General features: G+C 35.9%; 1 protein-coding gene across 18 annotated transcripts in view; it reads left to right on the top strand.

Moving 5' to 3' along the window:
- Positions 1-27,288, top strand: part of SOX6 (SRY-box transcription factor 6) — a 368,642-nt gene that overhangs the window by 202,907 nt on the left and 138,447 nt on the right. For all 18 annotated transcript variants that reach the window (XM_015629858.2, XM_015629859.2, XM_033515151.1 and 15 more), the window contains 2 exons: positions 18,368-18,540; positions 21,993-22,061. In XM_015629858.2, coding sequence (XP_015485344.1) covers positions 18,368-18,540; positions 21,993-22,061 — 242 coding nt within the window. The remainder of the gene's footprint in view (positions 1-18,367; positions 18,541-21,992; positions 22,062-27,288) is intronic.

Raw genomic sequence — 27,288 nt, 5'->3', positions numbered from 1 at the left:
TAAACTCCATTTCTAATCAGGAAGTTGTGTCTTGGAATGAGATCTTGATGTGTGGATATTGTGTGGTAATGAGGATGGCCTGATGATACCAGAGATACCAGATTCTTCTTTTTCTTAAGAATATGTAAAAATACCTTACTGGAACTAAACAAACTCTGGACCCTGAGTCAGAAATGTCATCTGTAAGACTCAAGGCACACAGCATTAGCATTGAGAAAAAAATGAAGTAGGAGCACATTCTGCAACTGAGAATACCAAGAACATAACGTGCAACCTGACACAGTCACTGCCTCAAAAGCCTAAGCTCAATGAGGAATAGAAGAAGAAATACAAGAAGGGTTGTCTGTGTCCCCTCTAAACAAGTTGACCTTTCAGAAGAGGTTAATTATCAGTGTTTTTTACAAGATATCTTGATTTGTTTAACTGTCACCTCACTTAGGATCTGACCAACGACATCTGACAGTTTTCTGTCAAAGGGCAAATCTAGAAAAACTGGGCTCATTTTCCTCGTTTTCACCTCCTTCTGCCAACATTAAAGTGATTTGAGGCTAATCATGATCCCCTTGCTCCAATCACGTCATTCACAATATTGTCCCCTTACTTGGTGAGTGAATTGATACCAATTCACTATGACTGTTCTGTTTCTCCCTCAAATATTTATGTTGGATTAAAATAAATAATTTATCTATTTTACATCCCAACCAGTTTTTTGTTTTGTTTTGTTAGAGAAATTTTTCAAAAACACTATAAAGATGAAGTCACATCAATCAATTAATACCAATTTATCAATTTTAAAGAAAATAGAGAGATTTATTGAAATAATTTCCATATACATTTGTCTGAACTGAGGAAAAACAAATCTATGAAGGATGTAGCCTGTCCTGATCTTATGAATTCATTGTAGGTATTACTCTCTGTGATAATAATATTAACAGATTTATAACCAGGCAACTTGATCAAAACTGGATCTTTGTTGTTAGCTCTCACATTGAAACCGTATTATTATGAACATATTTTTCTTACCCTTTTTTCTTTAAATTGCTGTCAGTTTAACCCATATATCCTAATATTTACCTTTGTCTGTATTGATATATTTTAACAAAGTTTAAATTAGACATATTGTCATAAATGTTCTTGAAGAGTTATCCAAGATTAAGCTGAGACCTGTTCTTAAGCTGCGTAAAATTCGTTGCCCCATAGATAGCAGTAATGATAGGCTAACACACTCATGTTGGGAATGATTCTTCACGTCTATTAAGATTTGTTTGAACAGTTTTCCATCACAACAGGTGCACAATTACTTTATGAGTAAAATATTATCAGCCTTCCAAATTAGCCAGGGCAAAATGTAAGTTCTCTGATTAAATAATCAAACCCAATACTTAAAATGCACTTGATTTCCACAGGAATTTTAAGTTGCTAAGTCCCAGTCTATCAGTGAAACTGTGATTGTTTGCAGCATGCAAGTAGCAGCTTGTAGAGTATCCTGTTTGGTATGTTTTACATAATTCACCCTACATTATACAACACAAAACCACTAAAAAAACATAATAACAGGTTTTACTTCGAGTAAAACAATTTTAATCTTCCAATGAAGGTATAATATTGTGCATTAAAATCAGAGAAAAAAAGTAGGCCTCTAATGGAAAATAGTTTGAAAGTGCTCTGTGTTCAATTAGGAGACACATCAGTTTGGAAAAACAGAAACTGATGTTCTTTTAAAATAATTTCGTTTATGAAGAGGGAGGGTCTAGAAAAAAATGTCTGTGAGTCTGAAGTGCAGCTTACAGTGTGGAGATCACATATGTCACCGGTTACTGAATAGTTTAGTAAACACAGTAACTCAGGCACCCAAGAATTAAGTCAAATCTGAAACAGGTTCACCACAAAGGGGAAATTTAGCAGTGCAGCTGTCAGGCAGAGATTATATACAGGTAACTGTTTGCTTTCATATCTGAATCTGTTTGTCAATCAAAGAATGCTATGAATCAGGAGATGGGATCTCAAATACAAAACCACAAAGTCAGAGACAGCATCTGGAGGAGCTCCAAGCCACAAAAATTAGGGAAGAAACACAGAGGGAACAAAAAACTGTAAATGCTTGCATGGATTCTGCCTCTATATACATTGAATTTAAATAATTGTGTTGATACATCAGTAATAATAATTGCTGATAAAAATTATAGTCCTTATTTTGGGCAGCAATATGTTTTACTAAATGTGAAATTAAATGTAATTTGTATTAATTAGGGATAATATGAAAGTATGTAAGTGGTTGACATTTCCGACATTTTTAAACACACTACTATGTGTGAAGATAGATCTTTTGCATTTGTTTTGACTTGGAAATACTGTGGATTGATATATGCCCCCAAAATATTCTGTTAACATAAGATCCCAGTTCTAACCCCTAAGTTCAGAAAATTATTTATAGTTCAGTGTAGTTTGAAATTTAATTATTGGATTTGATCTTTGATGTAACAGCTTAGTAGACAATTGTAGTTCTCCCTGAAAGCTAGAATACACCCTTAGTACAGATACTAAACCAAAATCTTCTAATTGAAGGTGGCACACTCAGACTGCAAGATTTAAGAAGTCAGTGTAGTGTATAGAGTTATGTAGTCTTACACAAATAAGTTGTTTTAAATGTGGGGAAATTTACAGACATCAAATCTGAATTAGTAATGTCAGAACAGCAGGTTTATTAAGGAAGGTCAAGAAAATTAAATGGACATAGCTGTTCTGTGGTTTACTTTTTACAGATTCCTTAAGAATTGTGGAATTGACTTCTAATTGAAAGTTTTACCTTCACTGTCTTCCTCTGGAAGAGGAAGCCACATTTGCTTATGGACTGTTGGGATTCTGCAAGAGTCACAGGATGGCTGTGGATGTTTTTTTAGGGGGTGTATAGAACATAGGTTTTCTACTTCAGGATGTGCTAAATTGACCCTCCTACCTGGTTTGTTTTTTTTTGTTTTGTTTTGGGTTTTTTGTTTGTTTGGTTTTTTCTGCTTTCTTCCCCTCACAGGGGTTATATAGTGTAATTTTGTGCCTCTCAGACTTCAGCCAAAGATAGGGTGCTTATCAGGTTAAGGTCTACCACTTTTTAAGATAGCAGTGATTGACAAAGGCACTTTATGTCTCTGCATACTCTCAGAAAACATATCCTACCATCAGACAGATATTAACACTTGGTTAATATCACTAAGAGTGAGACACCGGGAAAATTCTCCTTCTGTTGACCTGGAAAAACCACAGTCAGTCTCTACATATAGCTAAAGTTCAGTAAACTTAATAGCTAGGTGAGGTTCTTCTCCCACTTCGCCTCTTCCTGTCCTCTTCTATGAGTACTGTACTCAAAAACACTGAGAAAAATTCTTTTCTGAACTATAGCTGCAACTACTGAAAAGGGCTACGGTGATCAGTAGCAAATAACCCATGACAGAATACAGCTGTTAATCGCTCATCAGCTGAATCTGCTGTAAAAAAATTCACATTATGATGTCCATGTAAAATACTTAAATACATTGAACACATAGAAATTAATATAAAGTTCAAGTTTGGAAAATGGAAGATTGGTGTATTGAAAATTAATATTTTTATATTTGTTTTAATAAAATAGTCTTCACAAAGGACAAAATCGTTCCTCCCAAAAGGCTCCAATGCTTACAGCACAACTGGATGGAGCCCCGAGCAACCTGGTCTAGTGGAAGTTGTCCCTGCCCATGGCCGAGGGGTTCTGGGTGATGAGAGGGGAATGTGGTGATGTCTGAGGTCCCTTCCAACCCAAAATATTCCATTTTTCTGTGATCTGTTAAAGGAAAACACTGCTCCTCACTTATCAAAGTCAGATCATACAGACCAGCTGACATCACCACTTCCAAGGCTGAAGCTTCTGTTCAAAATGATAACATTCACAGACTCAGTTTTGAAAGAGTTAATTTTCTGCAGTTCAAGAATTCAAGATATGTGATATTTGTTTAATGTTCTTGATTGACAGCTAGAAGATAGGAAATGGTTAAAAGATGTGTGAGAATTAGAAGTTTAGTTGGTAAACTAGGTAGTGCTTTTGCCATCTGTACCTATTCAGGCTTTTAGAGGCTTAGTAGTGCTATATTATTTGTCAGAGTTAGCTATGTCATAGCAGGTACAGAGTTGTCAAGGTGGTTAAGCAACTGAAGGTTTCTCCTTCCTAAACTAAATAACTAAAGCAATAATGAGTTCTTGACTTTTTTTCTGCATAGGGAAAGAAATGTGAGGGACTGTGTGAGACTGTTGTCTTATAAATGCATTTTAATGTATTCTCTTGTATTCATTCATCCTCTTATGCAAGCTGGTTGCCTTATGCAGAGTTCTGTCTATATATGTTGAGTCTATGATAGAGCTGAAGCTGTAGGCTTCACTTTACTTCAGGTGCTGATGTCCCTTAAATGTGGGGCATTTAAAGACCTCTAGAGCAGAAAAACCTTATCTTTGCTATGGCATATGGAGCTAGTGCTCCAAGAAGGAAATTGAAAATTTTTAAGTGAATGCAGTCCATGCCACTTGGAAGCTTCCGAAGGGCTACTGAGTTCTCGAAAGTGATATCGAAATATCCCAAATCCTCCAGCAGTCCTTCAACAATATTTCTATTTATATTTCTCTTTACTTTAATACACTGAAATAGCAAAATATATTGATGGTTATGCTTTGGAAGCTACTGTAAGTATGTGGTTGAAAAGTATTTTGTGCTAAGTTTATTACCTACGTGAAACTCAAAGTGAGCAACCTTAGGTTTAACCTGTCAGCCCTAAGCCCAGGGTGTACAGACCATCACACAGATCCAGGTTCTCATGTCCACTAGTTGGTGTTGCACAACAGAAGAGTAAATGAAACTACTTTTATGTTAAGGAAAGACAGTTGGCCAACCCATAGGTATGAATTTCCATGAGGGGAAAATAAATCTTAATAAAAAAGTCATCTAGTACTGTATTTGAAAGGCCAAAGTTGCTACAAAAGAACTCAAAAAATTAGAAAAGATATCTTTGGCATAAAGGGGAATAAACAGCAAAACACCCATTTGGTTTCAGAGGTAATCATAAATGCAGATACAGGAATGAGGAAGAACAGGGAAAAACTATACTTTTGCACAAGTATTATCTCTACCTCTGACTAATTTCAGGGATTCCAGATCCTGGTGGGGTTTGTGCATTTTGAATTAGTCAAATAGATTCCTCTTCCCTCTTTCAAATACCTATCCACTCTGCCATTGAACCTATACAAACCTTTGAGCCAGCAGCATTGTTTAGAAAGACATTCTATGGCCGTAGTGTCAACTGTGGGAAGATCCACATCAGGATCAAACTAACTGAAAACTTTAAAGGTAATATTATGTGATTCAGACACATTTATCTCATTTTTCTGAGTCAATGGGTCTTAGATGCTTCAAGTGTTTTTGAAAACATGACCATAGGGATATTTGCAATAGTAAGAGGCCTAAATCTCTTAAAACTGTCCCAGAGACGCCTAAATTAGTCTCAATTGGTTTTGAAAATTTGTTTTCCCTGCTTCTGCTTCTTCTTTGAGTTTTTTGTTTGAGTGTCTTGTTAGGAAGGAAAATAATGTTGAAACTGTTGTTGCTGTATAAATAAAATAATGAAAATGCAACCTGGACAGTATTAAGTTGTCTTAAGGAGAGAGAAACAATTAGAGGATCCTGATTTCTTTAATATGTCCTGGGTCTATTTATAATATATTGAATTAGAATGCTGTTATAGTGGAATTCAAAACCTCTTGGTATGTTTCCTACATATTCCCAATGCTGCAAGATTAATTGTGAATCATTGTAACACTGTGCTTAAAGTTTTGCTAAATTAATGCCTTTGAATATTGGATTATATTAAGACTTTTGAGTAGACAATGTTTATGTTTTCTTTCTGAGAGATTCTGTTTCAGCAGTATAATACCTATGAAAGCACAAAAAAAACCTCCATGATATCACTCTGGGTTGGGGCTGTGAAGAACTTAATTACCAAAGACCCTGTAGCAAAGAGCTGTGTTAAATGTTTTGATTTGTGATCAACTAGGTATACAAATAAATTGAATTAAGAAAAGTTCTGGCTGCACTTTTAGTTGCTTCTGAGAACCATCTGGCTAAACACTCATGCTTGTGGTTAGAATGTAATTATTCCAGAACACTCTTGGAATATTTGTGCAACTTCAGTCTGCAAATGTAGGCCACCCCCTTTGTACTCTGGTTGATGTGATTTAGAAGGTTTTTTTCTAGTTAGAAAACTTGTCTGATAATTTTGTAGTGTATTTACAGAAGCACAAAAAGCTGGTCATAGAACTCTAATTTGGTCTGGATTACATTATTTTAATTTAATTATTTATTTATAAAATAAATTTTCAGGGAACAAGAGCATAGTTTATTTGTTTGTTTTTTGTTTCTCATATCCATTCAGTGATGTGGTTATTTCAAAAGACTTGTGATAATTCTTATTTAATTAATTATTAATTAAATAAGCAGAATTAATATGCTCTGCTGAATTGGTTTTACAGATTGTTAGGTTGTGCGCAGCAGATAAGTAGCACTTCCAATTTATAATTCTTTGAATATGAACTAAATTTTAAATAATCAGATTTATAAGCCTAAAGCTGCCACCTAATGCCATTATTAATGAACGTATCAATAGACCTTTTTCAAAGCTCATTGAAATGAGTGTAAATCCTTCAACTCACTTCTCTGGGCACATTCTAAATGTATAAAATGTTGTTGCTTTTCCATACATATCAAAGGCTTTTGACTAAATTGTCTCTTCTCAGATGAGGTAGGAAGTTTCTTCTTTAGAGCTTCTATGATAGACAGGCTATGCTAATGTCCTTGTTTTGCAACAAACTTTGCTTCTTCATTACTTATCACCAGAGGCAATAAAAATCTTCAGAGGCAAATATAAGTTTTTCATTGATATACTTGTTTGTATTTGTAAGACATGAAAGATGAACATGTAATTAAGATCAAAATTAAAATTTATATTTAAAGTATATAAATCTTGCAGTGCTAATACTCATATTTATATTTAGACATCTCTGAGTTGTGTAGCTAATAATTACTAACTAAAAACTCATGGAAGTAACTTATTTAAAAAGATATAAAAAAGTAACTGCAAGACATCAGAAGTCAGAGTACACTTCACAGGGGTACATCTCCTCTCCTGTGTATATTTGTGCATTCTGGATGCAGCAGAAGAAATGAATTTGGGTTACAATTTTTAGTATAGGAAAAGAGGCAAGGTTCCTGGAGTGCTCTGGTGTGTTATCCTCAGTGTTAGCTTTAAGGCAAATGAGCCCAAATAATTGAATCCTATGTAAATCAATTAGCCCTTTAATAGAAAAGCTGCGGTGGCACCTATGGAAAAGGTTTCTACCATTCTTGCACCCACAGAGAAAATTACTAAATGTTATCCTTGTTCTCATAGCCCTTCCTGCCACACAGGTGGGTCAGTTTCACTGCATTGTGCTTCTTAAAACTGGATTAGTCCCACAGGAAGAGACAATGAGATGTGGTTTTTTTTCACCTGATTTACATGTGTCCAACTGCAGAATTACTATATTACACACAAAAGCTGCATGAAGTTCAACTGTCCCCTTTTCTTCCCATCACCCTATGGATGTATTTGTAGGCATTAAAGAGTAAAGTAATCCTCATTATTTAAAGAGAAGAATCTCATTATTTCTGCAAATACTGTGGCAAAGAGCAGAAAAAAATTTAAGCCCTCCTTTTCTGTAGCTTGCCCTTTAAAATTGAAAACTTAATTAAAACATATCATTCTTTTTTGCCTTTCATTTTTAATCCATAGTTTAGACAACAGAGAAGACTGAAAAACCCAAACAAAAGCTTTTTTTACATCACAAACCTTTTTTAATGAAAGCCAAATAACCCGCTACAAAATTCACAAGTAACTAGCTCCTGTTAGGTACGGAAATTAATGTAATCTAATTCATATGAACTATACTCATCAAATGAGACATTAAGCAAACTTCCTCTAAACTCAGCTTCCTTCCAGCCACTTTTATGCATGTACATATACAATTCTCTTTCCAGAATAAGATTAGACAGCACAGATATTAACTTTATCTCTGTGATTGAAGACACAAGTTTTAATTGGAGAGCTTTTCCTTCTAAATAAATGCAGTTTTGCACTTGCATGGGAAGAAATACTAGTTTTATAAGAATGAAAATTTGTATCGATTTTGAAATATTATAATGTTTAAAAAATGAAAAAATAAGATTAATAACACCCAGAAATCACTTGTTAAAGCTTAAATTGAATATGGAAACAAAATTACTTATATCCAGCTGTGTGTTGTTAGGAAAGAACAATCAAAGAAATGGAGCAATTTCAAAATTCCAGACTGTCATCAATTGAGACTCTCAACACTGTAATTCCAAAGAATACTCTACCTATGACTGTATGTAAGCAAAAGAAAATCAAGAAAATCTCATTTCACTTCAAAAAGGGGCTGTTATAAAGATTACCACACATTTTATTGCAGTATTTTATATGAATATTAGAGATGGGTTAGCAGTCCTGTATTCAATCCTTCCTGTCAAAGCATAGCTGCAAATATTAGAAATAAAATCTTTTTTCTTCTCTTCTGGAAATTAATTGAGGGACTTTCTATTGAATTCAAACATCTAAAACATTGCTTAATTGAATTAGGATACAGTGAGACTACTAGTGCAGTAGAACTTCATTCAGCAAATGTTAGGAATCAGAAGAGAAAAACTGAAAAATTATTAAGAAAACAAAATAATGTTTAGGAAAAAATGCCATTGTATTGGAATTCTTCAGAAACTGGTTGGGCAATATTTCTCTGTGTAAGCACTTCTTTCTCAGTTTTACACCTCTAGTTTCACATTACACTATAAACAGCTCATGGAGAGAGTTTAGTAAGAAAGTGCATTAAAAATGCCTAATGTGTACTATACAGTTTTTCTATGCCAAATGATGCTGTCCGGAAAAGGCAGTCTCAGACCTAAACCTGGGATTTTAATAATGTTTCTACATGCCTAATATAGTGAGTTTTTTGACTTCTATTTGACAAGTCTCCTATTGGTCCTTCAATAATTACAAAATCCAGCCAAAGCTGATGAAAGTCTCCCTGTGTTTTGGGCCAGGTTCAGAGATAAAATAATAGGGAAGGTGAACAACTGGCTTCACCTAGCATTTATGGGAACATGGGGATCAGCTCTCATGCCATTGTAAATACAGGGTGATTCTGTTGAAGGTTTTGATCTACATGTATGTGTAGATAATCTACAAGAGAGAATTAGACTTGCTGAGTAGATAATTCCAGTGTAATGAGGAAGCAACAAGCATTGTGAACAACATCATTACTGTGGGACTTGATTTTTCTGATATTTAATATTTGTGGCCCAATATCAGAAGGAAAAGCTTTGGATATCTTCACTTCTCTATGAGATTTCCCCTGTTTTGCTACATGCTAACTTAAATCCATGTAGCACATTTGTGTTGAAGTTAGTTTCACATCTCTTGGAAATGAGAAAAGTAAAGGGTTTAAATTTTAAGCCATGTTTATGACTCATCTTCTTGAGAAAGACATTATTTTGATCTGCTATTTTTGCTTGTGCTTAATGTGTGTTCTGATAGGGAAAACAAAACCAACCTTATGAGTTTTTCACTTACGATATTAATGTCCACAAGAGAAGCTGGTAAACATCATGCACGTGGGATGTCTGCACAGAGATGGTTCTGATGCTCAAAGTTTATTCCTACTGCGACTTTTAAGTATTTTTGCTATTCTTATTAGCACAGTTCCTGATATCTCAGCGTGGATTCTTCTACAGAAGAGTAGCTGGTGTATAAGTAAATGATGATTAGATTTTGTTTGTTTGTTGGGCATTTTTGTCATTTCACTTTCAATACCTTTTATCTTTTTTTTTTCCCCTGATCTACTATTCATGCCTGTTATGTAGCCCACAAATACAGTTTGTAATCTTTACTGTTGCTATAACCTCCTTCTCCCTTTCCCCCTCCATGATCTAGGGAAGTACTGTCATCTGTATTTAAATGGGAAAATCTAAAAATGAAGGTCAGGATAGTTTTTCAACTCTCAAGTCCTGAGTGAATGCCTTAAATGATGAACCATCTTTACTTCCATTTATATTTTACTTTATTTTATTTTTTACTTTAAAGGCATTGGAATCAAGTATTAGCATCAATAATAATATTAGTAGTGTGAATTTTTCTCTCTATATAACACCACCATGTTAATTTTATTTTGATGTGCTATGCCTTGGGCTACAGTCTACTCAGTGAACAAAACAAAATTAGCAATTTTTCTCTTTATCTCATATTTTAGAGTTTGTATCACTGTTCAGATAACTTACAGCCTGCAGCTTCTGCTATATCATTATATTCTAATTCAACAGGAACAGGTTGGCTATGAGTTTTTAGTTGAAATGTATAATATGCATTTCTCTGTTTATATCCAGCAATATCATGTTTTCCTATATAGACTCTGAACAGCTCATATTGAGTATATATGAAGATTTTCTAAACCTACTGAAAGCACTAAACCATTTAAAGCCAAATCTCTACTTGCTGCTGAAAAACCCTACAAATAATTTATTTTAAAAAATCATTATCTTCCCTCCATGTGCACATGTATGAATTAACACTTAGTGTGTACTTTCAACATCATTTAGAGTGTAAATTTACAAGTTCTTCTGGATTTGAGAGAAATTTTAAGAAATAAGCTAAAGTGGGTTTTATTTATTTTTAAAAATAAAGACAATAGAAAAATTTCATTGTATCTGTGAGATACTAGAAAAATTTCCAAATATATTTAAAGTCATCTAAAACTAATGTCAGACAGAGTTGTTCTTTTCACATGTGTGAAAGGAAGTAAGGAGTCCAAGAGATTTGTTGGAATTCTGCTTTTTGCTGGGCACTGGTTTGGAGGAGGGGGAGATAGAAGGTCTGGCTAACATCACATTCTTTCCTGCATTCCTGATGTGGATTACATTTCAACATTTCAACTGTAGATTCACCACATTGCTAAAAATGGTGCAAAGTTTCATTGTGCTGCTTCATGAGCTGAGCAGGACCTTAGCCTAAGTAGTTGCCTAGCACCTTGCTTTGATAGCTGTGGAGCTGTTTGAGAAAAACTTGGGAGCAGTTCCTGTTGGTCCAGTCACTGCAGTATTTTAATTTTGAATGTATTGGTTTACTTTGATTGGAACTGTTGGGAAAAGCAGTCAAAGAAGAAAATCTCTAAATGTAAGATATTGCACAGGAAACACTTGAGAATTGCTAAAAAACCAGGTAAGAGCAAAAAGTCCAGTGAACATGTGAGGAAAAAAAAAGTTATTTGGGGGAGCAAAGCTAAGGTACAATCATTTGCTGGACATACTGTGTAAGCCTGCCACAAGTGATGGCAAATCTTTGGGGAAATATTCAGCTGGATTACTATAGGCAATCCTGTGACTTGTTTTTGATGCAGGATAAATGATTCTGTGATTTGTGACATTTGAAAAAGGAATAAATCCATCAAATTCTTTTGAGAAGGGAAAAAACCACAGAGCTGGACACTTCAGGTGGTTGCATAGGGCTCAGTTGAACCTGCATACTCAGAGGTGCCTGTAAGGGCACCTCTGCCCAGCTCAGTGTCAGGCAGAGATCTGGGTATGTGAACTGGATAAAAGCCTTGGGATGAGACAATCTCAAGGGCAATGGTTGCAGGACCCCAGTGTTGGCTGTGGGCTGAGAGAGGTGGTTGGGGGGATGGAGGCTCCCTGGCCCTGCCCTTACCTGTCTGTGGACACAGTGACATGTGAAAATGAAGGGTCAGCATGGCCTTGCTGATATTCACTCAGCTATTTGGCAATTTTTTGGTTAATATAAGAAAGACAGGACCATGATAAGTATAGGATTGTTTTAAAAATCTGCTGTTTTGCAAATCATATGAGTCTCAAATTTCTCCCATCTTAGAAATTCCTGCAATGTGTGAGTTTTAGTGCATATGGAATTAAGAGAAAATTTGTGGATTATCAGTAAAGCATTTTCATCCTTCTTAAGAAGAATAACAAATTTAAATTCTTTTTTGTTTTTCAAAATCTGACATCTTTTTCTCTACAGAATATTTTCAGTAATTCTTAATATTAATGCCCGTTACTGTCTGTGGACATATGGTAATAAAATTTCCTTTCCCAAAGCTGAAAATGCAGAAGCATTTTGAGGCATAAGGGAGGGGAGGGACCTTACACCTTCCCAAGAGAAGCTATCCAGTGTGTTTTGCATGCTGGACATGTTTGCTGTGCTGCTTTCTGCATTGGGATGCTACAAAGCACAATGGGAGCATTTATAAAACTTTTTATTGACTAAGAATGGGACAGTAGCATATGGGAACAACAACAATTGCTAACTGATCATGAAATAAAGAAATTCCAGTATTCTAGTGTTATAAAAAGAAGGGGGGAAAAAAAAGTCATTCAGAACTTAGTCATATTGGTTCAGCTGTTGTAACCAAAGACTGATAAGATAATAGAGGTCTTTGTGGCTGTTTTCTACTGAAATGCTTTATCTTTATGATACACTTGGGGCCCTTTAGAGTGGAAGCTTTTTAAACTGCTGCTGGAGTTAGAACTCAAATTAGATGCAATGGCAAGGGGGCTCCCTAGCCAGGCAGCCCTCACAAAGTGACTTTTATCTCTGAAGCCCTTCCATTAGATTGTTACTTTCTTCTGTTTTTCCTGTTTATTTTTGTTGACTTTTGCTGCCCTATTTTGTGGCATTTAGTAGGTGACCCAATCAAAAAAGGGTAAATGCTAAATGCTGGACAGAGCCTGTGAAGTGGAAACATCACAGCCCATCTGATGTGTGCTGCAGACTGCAGTGTAAGACAGAATGGTTGAACCAGGTTATCTCTGGGAAGCTAAGATCAAATACACTTTCTTTTATGTCTAGTATTGTGTTTTTGCTTTCTTTTCAAACAATGTCCATAAAATAATAAAATCCCCTCCAATCTAACAGAGGGATTGAGTCACAAAGGCTTGGGGTTTTTTTGGTTTGTTTTTTTTTTTGGTTTTTTTTTTTTTTTAAGGAAAAAATAAGCTGAAATTGCTTAACTTGACTTAAAATAATTTTTGATTGTTGGCTGAACTGTTTTGGTTGATGATACTTCAGGGCTGCAGTTATGTGATTTAAAGCCCTACTTAGTTTCTGGCAAAGTCCACACTTCTTTCTTGCATTACTGCCTCCTGATTTCATAAAAGTCACACTATGTGTTTGTTCTAGAAATGTAACAGGCGTAATCATTTGTGATTTATTCATTTGTATTTCCTGGAAGCATATGGAGTAAAAGTTACTTTAGATGCAGTGCATAAACAAGGATGATATTTGTCATCTTTTACACTAATCATAGGATTCAAGAGAACCAATAATGCTTTGCAGCTGTGTAGAGACTCCACACAAAGATATCAAAGCACTTCAGAAACATTAAGTAACCAGGCATAAAAACCTCTGATAGGTGGTGTTTTACTTTGTGTACATGTTGGGGCACTAAGACACATTCAAGAACCCACAGTAATTTTGCGTCACAGCTAAGAACCCTACTTAAACAAGCTGTGGATCAAGCCTATAAAATTTTGGGTTCGTTTATGACTCAAATATTTTGTCTTTTACTCACTTGATAGAATATGTGGTTTTATCTAGTGTTCCTGAGTGTCAGAGAGATCACTTTAAATTACGCTATGTAAGCCTAGAAAGTCTATTTTTTCTTATGCCTGTTTCTTTTTTTTCCCCTTACCAGCAGATATTACTTTGCCTCTACCTCAGGCCAGATTGCCACAAGGACAGTAAGAAATTTAACACTGAGAAGCCTCCAGTGTTTGCTTACATGCAGCGACATTCGTATACAGACTGAATAAGTTGTTATGCTGGTTTTGCATTGATTGGTATTTGGAGAAGTAACAAAGATAACAGGAGTGTTAAAAGGTGGTAAACCAGTGGTGATACAGGAGTTATAGTTATATTGTATAGCTATACTTACAGGATATTAGTTTTTAATTTTTTTTTTCAATACTTAAAGAAAGCCAAGTAAGATAAAATGCAGCATGGGGTTTTTGATTTTTATTAAATGCAGTGTAAGATACATGATGCTCTTTCTGTTACTTTATGTACCAGAAATCGTATAGTATTCTAATTGGTTTTCAAAGATAGTGTTTTGCCACAAGAAGAATTCTTTCTAAATGTAATTTTAGACCACAAGTTGAACTCTTCTCTTTTTATCAGCAGAATTATAGCTACTTTTCATTTTCTGTCTCGTGGTTAGGTTGACCTATGACCAGAATTTCAAAAAGTCAGAAGTTCTCTTTGATGTTTTAGTTCTCTTCAATCTGAGTATTTTATCTTAATTTGTGCTGAAATTCAAAATAAAGACTAAGACAATAAGCACACAGGGAAAAATTAAAATATTACTATGATGAGATTTTTATCAGAAAGGTGGGGATATACCAAAGTAGTATCAGAAATAATCTCATTTTTTTCTGAACTTTTGATGAGACTGACACATTTTCACTTTAGAATGAAGTCCTTAAATGCTATCAGCTTCCCACCGACACTCAAAATTTTAAATACTGCTGGTAAAGGGAGTCAATGGATCAAATTCAGTATATCTGTAGTCACTGAAATAAAGGCCCCTAAGAAAAATGTGTCAATTTTAAAGGTCTTTCCTAACTGAAGACCATTTTGTGATAGAGCCAAAGGTTAATAAAATCAGTAGTGAATGTAGCAATTTTACAGATAAGCTATTCACAACAAGTGTAGTTACTTGAATAAAAAGCTAATTCAGTTCTAAAATGCCACATGCAGTAGCAGTGAATAGCTGCTTTTAGGTGCTTTCTGGAGGAGGATAAAATACAGAATCACAGCACTCTTCTTTTTCAGCATCCCTGGCTGCCTGTAAATTGCTGTGAATGGGACTGTGGGCTGACAGGCTCTATTAAGACAAACTGCCTTTCTCATCGGAGAGATAAAATAAATCAGGTGTTTAGTCAAATTAAAATACTTCAGATGGAGCAGGCCCTGGGGAGCACTGATCCACCTGACAAATCTGAGAGAAACTCAAGACAGATGTGTTTTGGGGATAAGGAAGACCCCATGGAAAAAAATGCGCTGCTGTCTGGAGTAAGAGAATAGGATTAGAACAGAGGGAGAGCTGTGGAATATAATATTTTATGGAAGGTGGCATATTTACTGTTCATTTTTTACTAAGCTTTTTGTTTTATCTGTTTTTATGGCAAATACATTTTACAGATAGCTGTATTTTTATTTTATTTATAGACATTTTCAGTCAGCAGCAGAAGTTTATTTACTGGTAATGAGTGTAGGCATCTCATTGCTCACTGCAGTAAGTGGATGCAAAACAGATGATGATGGCACACAGCTACTGATGACCTCTCTTGTCCCAGCCAGATCAGCTCAATCTGGTCTGCATTCTAAGCAAGTTGTTTTTTATTGGTATTTAAACTGTAAAATAATGGTTGGGATTTTCCACTCTAAAATTAAATTATACCTCCCCCCACCCCCCACACACACTGTTCATACAACGTTCTCATCTTATGCTTGCTCTCAAGCAGTACTCAGTTAGGTGTCCTGCATCTTCATGGAGGTCTCATGATTTTCCAGGAGCAGTGTACATTTTGTGGTCATCAGTTCGATTCTGTTGCTGGATTACATAACAGGGTACAAATTAAAGAGCAGAATACTTTAAATGGGGTCGTTTATTTCAGATGTGTTTCGCAGGGAAGGGAAAAGGAAAGAAAAACAATAACTGTGGATTCCTGAATAAGAACAGTTACTTCTGCCTGCTATTGTAAGAAAATCAGGGAAAGAAAAAAAGACTATAAATTTATGGCAACTATATCAAATGGTTCTAAGAAGTCCTAACAAAACAGCAATATTTTGTAGCCTTATCAGGCACTCTTTGAGGTGGTTTTCTACTCATGTTATGAAGCAAGTACAAGCTATACAGAATAATATGGAAATGGAGTGGGAGATTAGTATCTGCTTTGGGTATGTAAAATATTTTACAACTGTAAGCTCAGGAGCTTGTATTATGATGCCAAAGCTGCTTGACAGATGTGTAAGTCTCAAGCTGTTTTTTTCCCAGGCAGCAGTGGAGGACAATAAGTATAATTTGAGGCAGCAGGTTGCTTCCCATTGGCTTTCTAAGATAGGTGGGTTGGAGTGGTTGATCTCACAACTGGCAAGGGAGTTTTTCTCTGTCAGAATAGTCTTTTACCCATGGAAATTAATTCAAAACCACCTAAACAACCTTTGAACCATACTGAATAATCTTCAAGATTGAATAACACAATTTAGGAGAGTTAAGGCAGGTCCATAGTGAAGTTGCAGAGAATAGAACAGATGTCAGCATGGAGCTCAGTTCATGCTAAAGGATCCTGGCAAAGTGGTACTTCTAGTGCAGGCACTTTCTTGGGCACACATCTGCCTAAGCTTACTTTCAAAATTCAGTTGGTTTTTGTTCTGGTCTTGTAACAGCTTTTTGCACAGAACTCTTCTATTGCTTCAGTCACTTGTATCACACTAAGATTTTGCAATGAGTTGGTCTGGGTAGTACAGCTTCAACTTCATGAATCCATCATGCCTCTTGTGACTAAGGAAATCACTAACAACCCGTTCTAAAATTTCTACTACAACAGAATTTACACATTTTTCTTCTTCTGGAGTCCTGTGTCGTGTGTATATTGGATGTTTATTAGACATTAGAAGGTTCTTGGAAACTTGGAACATCAGGTTTTTGGAAACTCTTTTAAAACTAAGATACTTGATAGTGAATAAGAAATTGAATATTTTTCAGTACTTTGCATTGCTAAAAGCAATTAATAAATGTATAGAAAATTAGGTACCCTTTGTTTCTCAGAGTTTAGAGTGAATGACTTAAGTCATGCAGTTTCTTTTTTCCATATAAAACAGTTTCAGACAGAGGTATTCCTGTAAACTGCTTTCGCAAAAGAAATTCTTTTTAGGAATCATATTGGCCCCACAATGTAGATAATCATGATTTTGTCACCTTCTTGGCAGGGCCTGTTTTGTTTTCCTTCTGCTTATGAAACCTGTCACTTTCTTTCTTCTCTTCTTTAGAAGATACCCATCTTATTCCTGGGAAGAAGCTGGAGTCATAATTTTGTAACAGTTTCTCCACTCCCTCCCAGGTCCTGCTGCTCACACATTTTCTTCCTCTTCTAAAGTCCTGTGACTTATTTATCACAGTCCTCTATTGTGAACAGAGGAAAGGAAGTTTCTGAATACTCTCTTTTGTGCCATCGTGGTAGACTACAGACCTACAGACCCAGATTTGGTTTTCTTCTTCTCTGATTTTCTGTTCTATTGTACGACATTATATTGCTTTATTTATCCCACTTCCAGCTCTAAACTGCTTCCAGATTATTTTTCAATATTCTTGCACTTCTACCTTGTTGTATTTATATTATCTCTTACAGGCCTATGAGTTTGAGGTGCTTGCAAAAGGAAATGTATTGTATGCCCCAAATATAGGCATTGCTGTTTCTGACAGAGTAATGTGTTCCTATATGAGGTGGGATATTTTCAGATTGATTTGGAAAAGGACCCTGTATTCTCCACTTATGACACCCATGCATTTTACCCATAAACAGACCATTAAGCATCATTAGTGCAAAGAATAAATGTACCGTAGTTTCATATTAATTAAGTGCTCTCTGTAGAATAAACTTTGAAAGTTAAATGGAAATTCTGAAGCTATTTTTTCAGGTTAGCCATTTCTCTTGGGGACAAGTAAAGCTTATTTTTAACACACTTTCCACAACCAAAGCTTACATTTACCTAAATGACCTACCAGATATATGGGTATTTTGAAAAAAATGATCAATAAATTCTTAAATTATTTTTTCCACCAAACAGCATCTTTTAAATTATTTTTTTAGCATTTGTACATACTCGGAGTGAAAAAATGAGAAAACATATAAACTGAGGTGAAATTATGTCTGATAAACTATGAATGTATTTATCACAGCGGGCAGATTTAGATGGAGAAGATACAGGGATTCATACAGAATAAATCCGTCAGACAAAAGGAAATATTCGCTATCTTTTCTGCTCCCATTTCTGTTACATCCTCCCCTGCTTAGAGCACAGAAAATCTATGTGTTGCATTCTTTTGAGATTTGTTCATGAAAATATATCTAAGCTGCTGTTTGAAAAAAGCACGGTGGTGATGCAGCCATTTTTTGGGGAGGTAAATACTGCTTTGTAACAATTGTCTACCTCATATTTACAGTACATCTTTCCCCCACGTTTAGGTACACCAGAAAGCCTGGCAGAAAAAGAGCGACAGCTCTCTACTATGATCACCCAGCTGATCAGCTTACGGGAGCAGCTCCTGGCTGCCCATGATGAGCAGAAAAAGCTGGCAGCCTCACAAATCGAAAAACAACGGCAGCAAATGGACCTTGCTCGCCAACAGCAAGAACAGGTGAGGCTCCAAGAAAGAAACCTGTGAAAATGGTTCATGCAGAATGTTTATTGCAAACTCTGTTCTGCCTGCTGTTGTTTCATGTTTTTTATTAAAAGAGCTTAAATATCTGCAAAAGTTACACATTTTTCCAGAAAGAGGAAATATTATAGGACCCTGAAAAAAAGGGGAGGAGTGGATGATAGATTTCACAGTTATTGTTCTTGCACTGAGATGCAATTTTGAGAGTTATGAACAAGCCAGACTATAACCATTATTTAACTCTTTCTCTTTTCGACAAGAAAATAATTAAACAAAAACCCTTAAGCATACTCAAACCTTCAAACACCTTGTACAAGTAAGGTTTGATTTGCTTGTTCAGGTTGTGAACGGCTTGCTTTTTCTTGTTTTGTCTTTTTGTTTTGTTGGGTTTTTTCCCTAGATTATTTGTTTGTTTCAAAGGTGTCCAACTAACTGTCCTCTTCTCATCGAACAAAAGTGCAACAACAATGATGCCGTGCACTAGTCCCCTAGGCATTAGATCAGACAGATTCAAATTAATGTGTGGTTTTTAGGAATCTGACATTATTACTAGAATTATCTTTTCAGTTAAATATATTTTATAGGATATATACAGCAATGTATGCTCTGTTGATTTTAATGAGTTGTGACGTCTGGTATTTTATGTGCTTGGGTATTTGCCCACATGTAGGAATATGGACTCATCCCCTAATGGAAAATAACATAAAGGAACACTGTAAAAAATCAGAAGTTAGAATGTCATTTAGCCATCTAGAGATGACACAGTAATTAACTATTGACACTTGTGAATAAGCTAGCACAAATTAATCTTGACACATTTGCAGACGAGTGATATCTTACAGTGAACACTTTGTAATTATATTTCAAAATGAAAATTAAATGACACTTAAAACTAGGTTGTCATGCTCAATGAAGCGAGCATGTAGCTCAACCGATAGGCAAATAAAATTCAGAATTTGAGCCACATGGTGCTTGTGTACCCTACTTTACTGTGTCAAGCCTATACATCAAGACGATGCTATGGTAATTGCATTGCAGGGTCTTGGGTACATTTTCTATCACAGTACTGCTCCAGCTAAGAAGAACCTTGGAGATTAGATGGTCCATGGTATATTTCTTGTTTTCATCAGGAAGCGCCTATTCAAATGGTTGCTACATTGTACATGCAGATACAAAAAGCTGTTCACAAGCAGTCAGAACCCTGGCAGATCTGTTCCTTTGCACATGTAAACAAAAGCCTCCTCCTTGTCTTGGCTATGGTTTACTGTGTTAAGCTGCAGCCAGGTCATCATCAACTCCAAAAAATACTGGATGTAGATTGCTGTGTACCTGTGAAAAAATGATACAGCACTGAGAGAATGGCCCACAATGTAGCTCCATGCTCTGTATCATTTCACTGTGAAGCTGCATACTGTAATCACTTTTTCACCTTTGCTGAGACTTTAAGAGCAGGGGCAATGTAGACATAAACCTGACAGACCTTATCTTTAGTTACAAGCACTGCACTTCCAATATGGAGTCACAATTAGTGTGTTGTTCATTAAAAGTGGTAACTCCAGCTCTCATAGAGGTTTTAAATACACCATATAGCACTGTCCCCATTACGGTTGTTTCACCAAGTCCAGTCACCACTTCTGGTCACTGTGGTGACAACAGATGCCTGAGGTTCTAGGACCTGCCCCTGGGCTACCTGGGCACATGAACTGCCAGCTCTCTTTGAATTGCCTTTTTCATTCACACACAAGGGTCTGCTCATTCAGTCCTCACTCACTGTATTTTATTGACTTGCCTGGGAGGTTCATCCAGAAGTATTTGAACACCAGGCTCCTAAAAGGGGTTTGAGCTCTGTTACAAGCATCGGTGTAGTGATCTATGAGAGCTGCTTGACTCCATTTTCTTGTGGCCCTTTGCCTTCATCCAGTCCCAGAATCATGCTGACCTTAATTTGCCTCTTTGAGGCCATGTGCAAGACTTAAAACATGTATGAATTTTGTGTTGATTTCTTACAAAAGTGAATTTTAACTGAAAAAACTTTGAGTTATTTCCATGTGACAGTGAGAGATTAAAGAAATGACAGCCTTGGTCTCCATGTGTACACAATTAGAAGCTGTTAATATGTGACTGCAAATTCCTTGTGAGTTAATCTGAACAGTTTTCACTAAAACTATGTGTTTATTTCCAAACCAGCCTTGATACATTCTTGTCATTTTTTTATCATAAAAACATTTTACTTAGCTTTCTCTGTTTATAACAGAGTAAGTGTGCTCAGAAGATGTTGGGGAAGGAGAGCAACAGGGTTTTTGCCAAAAGAGAAACAGTGGATTTGAATGACCAAAATACCTTTGTCACCGATTTCTTGCTGTTTTATGTGATTCCTCTGCTCTAGACAAATATTTATAGGAGGGGAAATTATACTTAAGAAATGAAAGTAGCAGAAATGCTGAGGCTGGTATTTCCAGGAAACACAAATCTTGTCCTCATTTCAGTCTGCTGCACAGTTACCCTTCTGAAGCAGAAGTCCAGTTGTTCTCTGAGCTCTCTGTGTCTACCTTCATCACCCATTGCAGGGAGCAGGTCTGAGGGCAGGATCCTATTTCCCTTTTGCTCTAGCATCCTGATTTTGTGGAAATCAGGGAGGTAGATGAATCTGTAGTAAATTCTCACCAATCTCTTAGTGTTCCCTACCCTGAACATTTGCTTTTCTCCATCTGTGTTAGAGAAGGGATAGAGTGAACCTTTATCCTCCAGATCCCTTACTGAATCTACCAAATGAGGCTAAGAATATCTACATATTTCATAGGGTCGTGTGGTGGATGAGTTGCTGAGCACCAGGTAATGCTTTTACACAGAATAAGGCTCTGCTTTGCTAAGTAGCTCCAAGGATGATTTTTGAGATTTGCAAGAGAAGTAATGTGCTGCTCATTGTGAAGGAAGTCAGAGAAGCTTACCCTAGGAGCTCGTGCTGAATAGTGAAGCATCTATAAACACTACGCTAAGGCTTCAGTTCAGCAAAGCAGGAAAATGTATGTTTAACCTTAAGCACCTGCATAATCCCATCCCCATTCAGAAATGCACTTAATTTTAAGCATGTGTTTCATTCCCATTGTAGCTAACAGTAATGCATCATAGTTAAAGATCACCACAGGCTGAAATGCTTTGTTGAATAGTGATGAGATTATTCACATGCACACAAATAAACCTGTTTCTGTGCTTTTCAGAGCTAAGATCTTACTGCTTAAAATACATATTTCTTACCCACTATGTAGATTTTTATGATGCATTTAAATTTACCTCTGAAAGATGCCCCATTAAAAAAAAATAATATGCTTAATGAAATACAATAAAGAATAACAAATATTATGTTTTTCAGTCAATAGTATTGAAATTTCAATATTACTGTTTTAATTTAATGGAAATTTTATTTCTAATAGATTGCAAGACAACAGCAGCAACTTCTGCAGCAGCAGCACAAAATCAATCTACTGCAGCAGCAAATTCAGGTCAGTGTATTTTATTGCTCTCTTCTGATTATACTCAAGTTCCATTTATGGAGAGAGAAGCATCTAAAATAAAGCAGCCACATGCTTTACTAACAAGCCTCAGTAAAGTTGCTCTTTATGGGAGTTCCTTGTGTCCCAGAAAATTTTTGTCAGACTCTTTTGGTGCAAAGAACTTTAATAGGAAAAGGTTTCTCTGAAAGTTATGAACTATTTTTTAAATCTCACCATCTTGTCATAATTCTGAAATCTGCAGTTTGACTTGTATTGTGTGAAGTAAAAACAGTCTCAGTTATTGTTGTAGGAATTCTGTGTTCTAAAAAGGCAAAATTGAGACATTGAAGCAATACTAAGTCCCTGGCACCAGCCTGCTCATGTACAAGGACCCAGAGGTATATGTGTCCCAGGTGCCTTTGGAATATTTATATCTTTGTAGATCTGGAAGTATTCTGGAGATATTAAATTATCTGTACTTGTACCCAGAACAGAGTTTAATTTTGTTCAAGTATACATGGGTTGAGAGTGACGTGGATGTAGAGGCATTATTGCTATGTGACTGAATTACCTTCTTTGCTTCCCACTTTGAAATCATTTCCATGGTCCTGTTTACTGATTGAAATATTTCAGTTTGGTCTGACAGATGATTGTGCTGCCAATCATTTCTTTTAAGCCTGGGCTATCCATTTATTTTCCTTAATTAGGTGATCGCTATGTACTAGATGCCAAAACTGAAGTTTTTCTATCCCTCATCCCAAAGGAATGCTTGTAAATGCTTTTGAAAATGTTGTAATGCAGTCTCAGTTACACTTTTAAGGAGTTTATTTAACGAATATGGATGTCTTAATGCCTCATATGAGAGACACAATTGAATCATAAAACACCATTATTGTCGTTGCCTATTAGGAGACTGTGTGTTCATGTTAGGTGTACATCAAGGAAGAAAGACATATTAAGAATAGTGAAAGGAAAAAATACACCATCTTCTCTAAGTGTTATTTTCAAGTCTGACTTCAGAAAGCAAAGAATAATAGAAAAAAAAAATCTTAGCATAAAAGCTAAGACTGAAACCTAACTAAGTCTACAAAACAGAAGAGTTATCTGTATGAGAAATTTCTAATTTTTAAAATTCCTTTAAAAATTAGGAAACAGAAAGGAATTATGGCTAGGGTTTTTTTTATTTTTCTTTTTTTTGTGTTTTTTTTTTTTTTTTTTTTTTTTTTTTTTTTTTTTTTTTTTTTTTTTTGGTTTTTTTTTTTTTTTTTGGAGAATTGTAGGTCTGTTTGGCTGGGAGTACCTGTGCTGTAGTAAAAAGTTCAAAGGTACTTCATGTTTCACTTCAGTCAATACTTTACAGTAGATTTACCCATCCACTGTCTCCAGGGAAATGTGGTCTTAGAATTCATTCTAGAATAGACTGAAGGTTCATTTTCTCATTCACTACCATCTTTCGTCTTACACAGTTTTCTTTCCCATCCTTTCCTAGATGTATATACAAAGATGTATGTATATTTCAATGGTTATTCTGTTCATCTGAGCTAAACCCTTTCTTGGTGACTCGTCCCTGTATTTGCTTCTAAATTCCTGTCAATATATAGTATTCTTATGCCATAGTTCCACAGTGGTTTGGCCTCTTTATTCATGATTTTCACATTTACCTGAGTCTAATCAGTGTGTTTGAGGCAGTGAGGATTGTTTCTTCTCCCAGCTGGTCAGCCAGATGGGTAGTGGGTATCTCATGGCCCAGGGAACACTAGGTTCCAGTAAGAAGCACTAGGCACGCCGGGCAGATTCCAAGTCAAACATCCAACAGTCTTACGGGGAGATTACTAAAAGAAAGTTTCCTTGGAGATTGTCTTCTAGGCTAAATACCAGCTCACATAGACCCTTTGCTTGTGAGCCAAGTGCTGCTGCTTAGTTTATTTGTTCTGTCTTAATTTTGTAGCAGGTTTGGCAGCCAGAAGTTGCTTGAGAGAGAAGATGCTAAGTTGCCTCTGCAGTTTGTAGCAGGTTTGCTGCTGTAGAATAGGTTATGAGTGTTATTGTTTGAGATGTGTAGTTCCTTAAGGACTAGAGTTGGGATGGAAGCAAAACAGGAGGCAGATAACAGAAACAGCGCTCTGCTGGTTCTCTCAGATCCTTTCCCACCATCCTCCCAAGAAACCTCAATACCAGTACTGAAGTCATACTGGCGACTCTGGGTGGAATTCATTGTATCAGAAATAGGTAACTGCAGTACAGGCTCTGTCTCAATTTGTTTTGTTCTAAAGCAGATATTTTAAAAATATCAAACAAAATGGCTGTTTCTTTCCATTAACCTAGAAGGATATACATGCCAATGCCTTTTGTGTAGAGATCTGATGGGAGATGAGGTGAATCGTGCTCTCTGTGTCTTGAAGGGGAAATAAAATTTCTGTTAAATGTTTACATTCCCAGTTTAGTTTTTGGGTCTGGTAGAATTTGCAATAACTTGATTGTATTTAGAAGGTTTGTTCTAAGACACTCTTGAGCAACAGTTTTCAGGAAACAGTGATTACATACAGAGAATGGTGTGGGCTCATATCTGTACTTCTTATGCTTGGGAAAACAATAGTACCCTTCCCTGCCACTCCCCTTTTGAAGAGATTACAAAATGTGAGTACACAGGTGCCAGTTCCATCTGGGCAGGGGCCTATTGATGGCACAGGTACTTGAGGCAAGTACAGTGTGTTCCTCAGGATGCAGGAGAGGGGCATTGCTGATGCAATGTTTGCATCATGAGATGCACAGTGTGGCAACTGTCCTCTCCTGAGGCGCAGTGTTAATTCTTGAACAAGAATTTCTGTGAATAAGAAATTCTTACTCACCCTTATTCTTATGCACCCAGTTTAACCATTTAAGCAGTTAGAAAGTGCTTTAGAAGTGCCTTACAATATGTCAGTCAGATACAAAATTTAAAATAATTTACCTTAAATTATACATGCTTCCTTTGGAAAACTAGTGGGTTAATATACTGATAATTTGCATTAATTAGTATTTGTTATTTATATTGTGCTGTATTATTATCTATTCATGTAATTATTTTAACATCTTATTTAATTTAATTGATGAAAGGTTTGTTTGGTTGGTTGATTGGTTGGGTTTTTTTGGGTTTTTTTGACACCATTTACTGGATCACCTTACTCCAGACTTGTTATACATCCAAAACTTTGTCAATAATATATTGATTATATATAGAGAGATATATATATAGAGAGAGATATCTATCTATAAAGAGCACTTTATCTAGGCTTAGTGTGTGAAAACAAGGTAGGTATTTCAAGGGTACAGAGGTCATTAAATGTTCTGCATAATCATCTCATGTTTTCTACGTGTAGCTGATGTTTCTGTATGTGTTGGAGAAAAGGTGTATGTGTTGGGGAAAGCAGCTTTGTTAGCTAAAGTGGGTGGGAATCTGGACTTTTCCTCAGTCCTTGTCTCTGATTATCAGAAATTTTGCAAATAATTTCTTTTCCCTCAATTTAAATGTAATGTTTTGAGAATCTTACAGGGAAATTTTCATATAAATGCAGTGTATTATTATTTTTCAGCTCAAATGTTCATAATGTTCATAAACACTCTTCTACAGAGCAGTCCACAGAGATGGGAGGAAATCTAGTATGCCAAATTAAGTTCTTCATTCTGCAGAGCTGTGCAGAGAAATCATTATTTTCAGTGCAAATTAAAGCTGAGAAAAAAATGTGGGGCAAATAAGAGCTCACAGATCAGGCACCAGGTTGATTAAGATTTTGTAAAATATATGTTTTTGTTTTTTTTTTAATAAAAAATATTCATTCTGAAGCAGAAGGAACAAAATTGGTCTAATTCAAGAACATCTCATAGCCTGTGCCACGATAGTGACAATCTCTGGGAATCAGTGAAAAAACTTGTTAAAGGAGGAATTTGGTAGTACATCATGAAGATTAGACTGGAAAAAGGAAAGACATACATTTCTTAAATGTTTCCAAACCAGGGGTCCTGAAATCCCCATGAATTCTCTGCCTCATTATGAGAATGTTCTGTCAGAATGAGGTTTGGGGACTTCTCCTGAGCCCCACCATGCGCATCTGAGAAAAAAAAAAGGATCCCATTGATGCTTGGAGCCTGTTGCTCCAGGATTTCCCTCTGAGAATGGGTGTGTGTGTGGATTTAAGGGATGAAAGTTTTTACGGCTTCTCTCCTCTTCTGGGTAAGTTTCATTAGAGCAAGTCCTAAATGGTGGCTGAAATCTTTAAAAGGGACAGTGATGGTTGAGCTTTTCTGCAGAGATCTGTGATAAGGATAACAGTGAAAGATGATCCAAGCTTATGTCAATTTCCCTTCACCTTATTCCTCTTTACTGTGCTTAATGACATTGCAGAGCATTTTGTTTTCTGTTTGAATCAGTACAATTTCCATTGCATAGAGAAACTGATTTCCTCTGCTCTCAATAAGTATTCTAATTCAGACACTAGAAATTCCTAATAGTAATTTTTTCTAGTTTTAATCTATACATTCATATTGTTCTACTTTCTATAAATGTTCTTACATTTTCTGTTTCCCTCAAATAGAGTGAACATGATTACTGTGATAGTAAACAGACAAAAGAATAGTAACATCAAATTACAACTATTTAAACTGTCTTTGAATAGGAATAATTTGAATCATAAGTAAAACTTAAGAGACTGAACCAATGAGTCTCTCTTCTTATCCATGATTAACTACTGACAGTTGAGGTACCTGGTGAGCTAAATAAGGACTATCTCTTTATGTCAAGTACATGTCTAAAGATCAGGAGTAATTGCATTCCACATTAGCCTTCATAACCTCCCTGACCTGGTTAATTAATTTTTTGCTAGGATAATAATAGTAGAAATAGATTTAAAGATATGCTTCATCATTAAGTATGTAACTGACCTCTAATTTTAAGAGCTGAACCTTCCATTTATTGCCTTTTGGGGACAAGTTAAAGCTCCTTGCAGAGAGCTTGCTGAAAACGCACAAGCTGGAATCCAGTTATTGTCAGCTGAGTTATGCTCTCTAAGGTTGTCTCTCTTTGTAAACTCTATTTAGCACTGACAAGCAAAAACAATGGCACTGCTACTGTTCCAGCACTAGGGAATACTCTCCTCTACCTTTTTTTTTTTTTTTTCCCTTTTTTTCTTTTTTTGCCATTGATCATGAAACTAATCCCCTTCCAGCAAGCTCTGCACAGGACCAAATAAAGCCATTGAAA

This window comes from Parus major, chromosome 5, assembly GCF_001522545.3.
Source record: "Parus major isolate Abel chromosome 5, Parus_major1.1, whole genome shotgun sequence".
In the NCBI taxonomy this organism is placed as follows: domain Eukaryota; kingdom Metazoa; phylum Chordata; class Aves; order Passeriformes; family Paridae; genus Parus; species Parus major.
The sequence above is the reverse complement of the archived record's forward strand: the minus strand, read 5'-3'. Positions and strand labels throughout refer to the sequence as shown.